This window comes from Gnatocerus cornutus, chromosome 2 (assembly GCF_029298725.1).
Source record: "Gnatocerus cornutus isolate USDA-ARS CGAHR chromosome 2, icGnaCorn1.1, whole genome shotgun sequence".
Classification (NCBI taxonomy): Eukaryota; Metazoa; Arthropoda; class Insecta; order Coleoptera; family Tenebrionidae; genus Gnatocerus; species Gnatocerus cornutus.
This window is the reverse complement of record NC_142234.1, coordinates 8,165,860-8,174,304: the sequence shown is the minus strand read 5'-3', so window position 1 is coordinate 8,174,304 and position 8,445 is coordinate 8,165,860. Positions and strand designations below refer to the sequence as shown.

At 33.9% G+C, this 8,445-nt stretch overlaps 1 protein-coding gene and 1 non-coding gene across 2 annotated transcripts; one reads left to right on the top strand and one right to left on the bottom strand.

Moving 5' to 3' along the window:
- Positions 1–283: 283 nt before the first annotated feature.
- Positions 284–354, bottom strand: TRNAG-GCC (transfer RNA glycine (anticodon GCC)). The gene has a single exon. It is a non-coding gene; the product is annotated as a tRNA-Gly (tRNA).
- An 899-nt stretch (positions 355–1,253) lies between these two features.
- LOC148178584 (uncharacterized) lies at positions 1,254–2,367 on the top strand. Its single transcript, XM_088030223.1, has one exon. It carries the CDS (start codon positions 1,392–1,394, stop codon positions 1,899–1,901), a length of 510 nt encoding a protein of 169 aa, XP_087886349.1. The 5' UTR covers positions 1,254–1,391; the 3' UTR covers positions 1,902–2,367.
- The last annotated feature ends 6,078 nt before the right edge of the window (positions 2,368–8,445 follow it).

Genomic DNA, 8,445 nt, shown 5'->3' with positions numbered 1-8,445 from the left:
AGGTGTTAACATGATTGCTCCTTTAGTAATTCTTCGCTATTAGAGGGATTTGGTCCTTCGAATGCAAAATGCAACAATTTTATTTTTTTAGAGTAATGATAGGCATTGTATTTCTCAATGAATTTGAGTTACAATTTTCGAGAACTTTGTCGCTAGGATGCATTGAGGGGAGTAATGCCACCCACTGACACTACTCCTCTCCCACTTCTTATTAAAATTGTTCCCATTCATCGGGTATCAATTCCCCAAACTGTATAATCGCAGAAAATGCAAATAAAAAACCTGCATCGGCCGGGAATCGAACCCGGGCCGCCCGCGTGGCAGGCGAGCATTCTACCACTGAACCACCGATGCTGATGGTACATTGTACCATGGCTCATCTTCGCGACGATGGCGGAGAGGAAATGTGGGACAGAGAATGTAGCAAATGTTGTAAATTTTTATTGAAGAATCGCCAATAAAATTAAAAGAAACTAAACGACATTAATTTCACCTGAAAAATTTTACAGTTCGCAGTTCGTGATAGACAGTTGTTTAATTAACCCAAAAGATGTTCCTATGATATTAAAATTAATTATTACAGTTGTGTCAAATCATTAACTGAAGAAGTATTGATATTAACAAGAAGTTTTCAATTAGTGAGTATTGTCTAATTAATTAATAAATTAAAGGAATCAACACCTTTCTCGTAGAATTTAGAAATGAAAAGCTCCTGTGACATATGGTGACATAATTGAAGAATAGAAAACAGGAATAAATTACAATTAATTCAAATTAACGTGATCAAAGCACTGAAATCAAGTGTAGTTTATTTATTTTAGCTGTGGAAATACGTGGCTGAATTGTAGTTTGAAAATACATCTTTATTAATTAATATTTTATATTAAAATAAGGATTATCTTATCAAGTGATTTAACAGCAGTTGAACAGTACTGAAGAGCTGCGAGAGTTATCGAATCATTTGACTGGAACGAGTTACTGGCAGTTAAAAGTAAAATTATAGAGTCAAGCCTCAGAATATTAAGTTTTTCTCGGTATTTTAAAAGACTGTTGGTTGTAATTTCTTTATGATTCATGCCCACTTCCCTCTAAAATCATCGAAATCAGTCCCATCATTCGCAGAAAAATGTGCAAACCTCCCATCGCACACCCATAACGCCGGCCTCGACTCCATCCTCGACAGTGGCAATGGCAAAGCCTGGCTACCACTTCTTTGATTTAACACCTAGCACACGCTCGTCATCTCCAGTCTGCCGCGAGCCGTTGGCAGCATCCGTCGAAGAACCTGTTGGTCGCGCGAGTGAACCACTTAACCCAAGAACCGGAACATAAACAGTGCAAGCACGCGCCTCCGGCTCTCAGTGTCATGTGATGGAAGAGTCGCAGAAGACATGTTTCTGCACCAGAACGACTATTACCATCAAAGCCGCGAATCCTCCTCGGATGGATGTTTGTCTCCGAGGGGTTGCTCGCCCCATTACCACCCTTTGAGTGTGTCGAGTCCTATGTCTGACCCGGGGATGGCGCAGCCTTATACCCCGAACTACTACAAGCAGGAGTCTTCCTGGGGACATTACGGAGAGAACAACAACATCTATGGGTACAAATCCGACGGCAATTCTTACGAAAGTCAGGACTTTTATCAATCACCTTGCAAGTACAAGAAGGAGCCGAAGAAAGGAGGATCATCACCTCAGGCTGGAATGGAAGTTATGAAAAAGAGAAGACTAGCAGCAAATGCTCGGGAAAGAAGAAGGATGAACAGTCTTAATGACGCTTTTGACAGACTAAGAGACGTAGTACCCTCTTTGGGGAATGACAGAAAGTTGTCCAAATTCGAAACGCTGCAGATGGCCCAGACCTACATCGCCGCTCTGCACGAGCTACTGCAGAGGGACTGATTGTGATAACGGTTTGTTCTAACTTATTTATTTATTTGTAGAATTAAGAACAAGATGGGAAAAATCTTGGAAAAACGGGCCGGGATTTGCCTGCAACGTGCAATATTAGACATTAAGAATATCCAGACGTGCAATATTTATGTCGATATTTTTAATTGTAGGTTAGTGCAATTAGCGCGCTTCTAGAAAAACTTTGTGATACTCGTAATGTAAATAGAGTTACGGAAATTGAGTGCAATAATTACAGTGATTGGTTGGAGGGATCAGTGCAATTATCATTAATTTCTAATTATTAAGAACACAGTATTAATGCTAAGGAGGATGTTTTATAATCTGTGCAATATTTTAGCTGATTGTTATTTTTTACATGATTTTATTTATTGACTTGTTCCTTCTTGTTCTCTCAGTTTTTGTTTTTATTTTTGTTGTAATTATGTACGATATTGTAAATGAGCGTTTTTATGTTCCTTTTGTAATATACTTTACCAAATGTATCTCAGTTAGTGCAATATTTTTAATAAAATTGTTTTGATAAAAATTTTCTTTCAATTTTGACTAAATCATAATTTTGAAATGTTTTCATTCTTCAATAGTTTTCTTTTTTTTAATTAGATCTTGATCAATCATAAATTCAATAAATTAAATACGAAAGCCAACAATAAGCAAAAAAATAATATGGGTAATTTAAAATAAGTATATTTTGAAAGTATTCTAATATAGTAGGTGTATACCAATAATTTTTATGTTGTCAAAAAAGAAACAGCGAAGTGCAAACAATTTCGAATGTCATTGGCCCAGAGCTGTAAATAATAAAAATTCTGATTATATGAGCTGTTGAGAGCAGTGATTCAAAATGTATGGACATTAATTATAGCTGCCAATAAAAACTATTATAAAAGAGTGTAGTTATTTTTTGTATACCTACACATACATATAGTTTTTATTATCGATATTATCGATTACTTTTGAATATTTAAACTTTAGATTGTTTGTAACGTATAATAAATTATATTCAAAGAACTTTCAAAATTATACGATTCGTAAGCTAAGAATACTTTTTGAAAATAGAATAAAATAGCATCAAATTGCTGCCATAATAAATATAGAAACTAAAATATGAAATACCAACTTTATTAAAATTACAAAATTTTTATAATTAAAAATTTATTATCTTAGAGTTTGAATACCAATGACATATTCGAAATCACCGAAACCACAATTCAGTTTCCAACCAACTGTCAATTTCATCCGTGGCTAACTTCAAGTCATGACTAAAATGACGGCGCCAACTTCAGCCCGTGACTAAAACGCCACTTTAGTCACAGGTGACGCGATGTGTTTAAAATGTCACTTATTGTTAGCATGTCTAACGGTCGTAGAAAAAAAAAATTGTACCAATTTTTGTGAGAATTTTTTAGACGACATTGAAAATTTGGAGAATTTACAGATGTACGAGATATTAGATGATGTACACTCATTTAGTTGATATATTGTTATTTTGAAAAAACTAATTCAAAATAGAAAACTTTTTCAATATGCGAAAAATGTAATTTCTTTTTCAGTTGACAATCAATTAATTGTAATAAAATGTTCTTTTTATATAAAAAATCTCATTATTGAAACAATACTTTAATCAAAAACCTAAATAAGACTTTTACAGCAATACTTTATTCACATTGCTGTTGTCAACGCGAATGCACAAATAAAAAATTAAAATTTGTTTGAAAAGATTTTTAAAACGAAAAATTACCAACAAAAACGAAACTTCAGTTGGAGTATTCAATTTATTACTCGAAAAATTAAAATGAGTTTATGAAAAAAGTACCTAAACAATAAAATGTTTTAAAAAAATTCGAAAAAAAATTGTGAATAAACAACATTATCGGGCTAAACGATTAATTTCGAAAAAACTATAATACAATTCAAAACATTGTATCATTTTCGCATAATATGTATTTAATATTTGAATATTTATATTTGTTTATTTATATTTACACGCATAAAATTCAACCAGTTATCTCTTCGTTAACACTATTTTACACCAATATTTTAAGCTAATCTCTTTCGGCAACTCTAAAGAACAGAAGTGCTAAAACTGAAATTAATTTTTAATTAGTTGAATTCAGCTTCTAATTTAAATTTTAAATCAAACGATTATCATTTCAAATGATTTAGCCAACGATAATATTAATTTTAGTGTTGATTAAAAACTCGTGCTTTTAATCGCAGAACCTGCAGCCAATAAAATGACGTTTTAATGTCTAAAATTGCAAAAACTAATGAACTATTTTTTTCTTCCAGTTTTAAATGCTCAACTCTATTAAAAGACATCTGCGTATATTTGAGCCACAAATGATAAACTTTAATCCCATAACGTAATTATGACGCACCACATGGTTCCGTTTCTGGACCGGTTCTATTCTCATTTCATTTGGTACAAAGCAATTCCGGAAGCACGAAAGTGGGCGTAGCAGAAGAGTTTCGTATTATTTATTTTATAATAGAATTGTGAAATTCGAGGGACCCATAAGATCATCGCAGTTTCTGCGATGCTTACAAAATTATGGAAAGGTTTGTCCCACTTTTCCTAATAAAACTCAATTTTATCAATAAATTAAAAGTGCAACTTCGACAATGTCAAAGCGTTCAGTGAAAATTCTTGCATAAGTCGGTAACCTTTTCGCGTTTATTAATTTATGACCTAAAAGCCAGCAATTTATGCAGAATCGGAAAATGGTTTATCGATATCTTCCTTGTAACGGTCGAACACTTATGGCGACTAAAACGATTAAAAGAATCTCGGCTTCATCTTGACCGGAAGATAAATCCATCTGGAACGTGACGGACGCCTCTGGAGCAGGGTCGGACTCGACAAAGTGTAAGAATGCTAATTGTAAATTTCTGTTAAACAAAACTGTTTTTTTGTGAGTTGGTAGTAACACGTGTCATATAATGTAGCAATTACAAAACTTTATTAAGCTCTTCAGCACTTTATTACAGGTGAAAAAAAAAAGAACGCGGCTCAACTTTTTTATTAGACTATAACTCTATCGCAAATGAATTATTTATTAGATTAGATAACCGAGAGGAACTCCAGCATTGTCCGTTTGACCACGAGTTTAATTTCGCTAATGACTCTTTAAATTACCCTAAAATTTTAATTTACGATATATAACTTAATATCCTAAATAAAAGATCGGTGCCATCAAATTTTACAGTTAGAACATTATTAGTATGAATTTACGTTTTTAATAATTTAATTGGCCGCTTGGTATACATTTCGATTAGTTGTTAACCTAATAAAAAGTCAGAGTGAACATTCACTCTAACCATCATTCATGTCTGACACTCTTCACATAAATAATTGAGGCAGGCCGCGAAAAAACAACCGGTTGTGACGTGAGCTATGCTCACTGGATTTTCTTAGATTAGATTAGATTTTAAAAACGATTTTCTTAGACATGAAATTAGCACTGTGCCGGAAAAGATTGATGTGTTAATTAGAAAAGAAATTCACGATTCATTAATTTGTAGCTGCATCCGTTTTAAACAATGAAGCGCGACGATTCGTAGAAAGTCCGACGACTTTTGGTAAATTAAAACCATAAATTTTCCTGGGTTGATAAAGTTATTTTAATATTTATAAGAGAATTGTTGTCTTTTTCGCTTTCTGCTAAAGGAAATGAGGGACCGGATTTCGAAGGAGTTTCACCGAAAAAATTTGCACGCCGGGGATTTGAAGTTTTGAAAAAAGTTGATTTATTCGACGTTCGTGTTCAACTTTAACGAGTTAATGAAAACATCTTTAATAAGGAAGAACTGAAATAGCTTTGAAACCAACAGTTGTAATTTACGTGGGTGTTATCATTTCAGTTAGGCGAAGACTGTGAAATTGACCTGGTCACTGGTCACCGTTATATAATTTATTTGTTGTTTGTTACTAAGTAAAGTTAGGTAGAAAAATAAAGGAAAAAACGTATCCAATATCAGACATTTAAATGCTTTAAGAAATTGTTTAGTACCTCCTTTGAGCCCAGACGAAATTTTTAGTGCAACTTGAAGCCTTATCCTTGCACTTAACATTCTCGCGCTATATTAATCCGGCATAAATCGGGAAAGCGTTCTCGCAGATCACTCACCTCTGAAGATCGTGAACGAGTTATTTATTACCGATGTTTTCAATGAATTATCCTTATCTCGGCACTTCTTTATTATATCGATGGGTTATAAAAGGTAATAATAGAAACTTATAAGGAGACGAGCAATAAAATCAATAAGTTAAATAAAGCAACAAATGCACTTAACATTTTTATTATCCGACGCTAGTTTTTATCCACGCGGGAAAGAACCCATTAAAATCTATAGAAATTAATTCCAATATCGACACATCAATCTATAAAACAAATCGCCGAAGACAGTTTTTCGCAGCAGAGTGCTGCTCGTAAATCTCGATGCGGAAGTAGAATCTGCCAACGGAAATCTCAAAGAATGCAACGAGCTATTTTAATCGTTTTTTCTGAGAACTTTCAATTAGCTGCGTCATTAGAAATTCAGAACGAGAATCTATTAAACTTGTGGACAAGTAGCAGTGGCATATTTACACATCCGGCTTTACATATTTCTCGATTGATTAGACGCACTACTTCATTCTGGAGTGTTCGACAAATATGCACAAGAAAAAATGCGATATTAATATTCAAGTTGAGTCGACAAGGACGTGAGGCGAGTACCGAAAATCTTTCAGATCCTGCAGAAGATGTCACTTTCCGGCGAAAACTCGATAAACTGGCTAAAGTCCAAAAGCTTTAAGAAAGCTCTTCACGTCGATGGAGCTGAAACTTTTCCCTTTTTCCTAATTTGAACCAGAAAATGGGGAAAAATTGCGTGAATTGATTATTAATAAATGAGTTTTATGCCCTGCTGGGTCAGGAGGAGTGCGAGCGGCAAATTCCTGTTACGCACGGCTTCCGTTCTCATTCTTCTGAGCCTGCGGCTCCTTGAAACCCTAGTCACTGTTAGAATGGCGTAGGAGTCTTAACAGATTTTAAAAGCGCCTATAACACCGCAAAAACAACAATAAACTGATAAAAATCAACACCATCTGTTCTGTCATCCATGCATCAATGACACGTGCACACCATCTAACAATTTGCACCCTGTGGAAACAGAATTACCGGTAACTGTAAATCGCAACGTAATTTAATCAAAATAAAGTATAAGCAGATAATACAACAATTCATCATTGACTAACTGTACAACAATGTCGTCTCATTCTTATCTCAAAATGTGTACTTTTATTAATTACAACTGTGTTTTGACCCGTGCCGCATAAAAAATAGTAATTTTAGATTCGTTCATTATTGTTAATTGAGACAATATTGACTGTCTTATTTAAATACAGGTGCGCGTAATGTGGACAAATAAACGAAAAGGTGGGACACTGAGGAAATTATTAACAATCGCGAACTGGACGGAGATGGCATAAATGTGAAAAATGAGCGGCGCCGGAGGCGGCTGCAATTATGTGTGTCAACAAAGTAGGCATTAAGCTTCGCATTGATAAATGCCACTGAAAACTGAGAGTTTAATAGCGCGATTAATTCGATTTGTAAGAGACGAAAAATTGCTTTACGACCTCCAACGTGCATCCGCAAGGAATTCCTGATCAGATACGAGAAATATTCAAAAACTCAAAATGTTGCTCGATTTTTGTTTTACGGAAACACGTACAATTAAAAGTTAAGTTAATTACTTAACTGTTTATAAAATGACAGCATGTAATTTCAAAGGGAAATGCAACAAGACATTTTCAAAATGTTACATGAGCTAGAAGCACAAAATTCAGAAAAATCAGTTTGGTTGATATATTAAGCTGCAAACCATTTTTACTTTGCTTATATTGCAAATGTTAATATCCTGTAAGCCAGTCTGTTAAAGCAGTAAACTTTCAAACCCATAAGTGAACATTTTCTGAAAATTAGTTTTTGTCTAGTTTTTACAGTGTAACCGTAATTTTTGAAATTAAATTTCTCACTCAAGAACTATACTTAAGATAAATGAACTCATCGATATGTGAAGTTTCTCAGTCATAAAATGACATAATTTCCGGTACTTGCTTACAAAATTCTCATTGTGTTTCGATAGCTTATTATTAGGAGTACTTATTTATTTTTGTTCTAGGTACATGATAATCCCGAAAAAAATTATTTTACTGAAATGAAATTTCGATCGTACCAAAAACCATTTTATTTCAAGGCACATAAAAACCAATTTATCTCGTTGTTGGCCATTCCGCACCTTCTTTTCTCATGTCATTAATGTCATTACATTACCTTCGTTTTTGTCCCATTAATTAATAGCAACTTCTATCCGTTCATTTAGTGCTAAATTAAGCATCCGCTAATCAATCAAACATGTACATTTATTACGTGGAAATAGAGACATTACGTTGGTTCCACGTGTATACGTAAACTTCCATTATCATTAAATCAGACTTGTGCCGAGTCCGGACGTGAATAGTTTACCAACGCTTGCAATAATTATT

Bases quoted from the DNA above. Each gene is read 5' to 3' on its own strand.
- LOC148178584 (XM_088030223.1), top strand. From the start codon at position 1,392: ATGTTTCTGCACCAGAACGACTATTACCATCAAAGCCGCGAATCCTCC.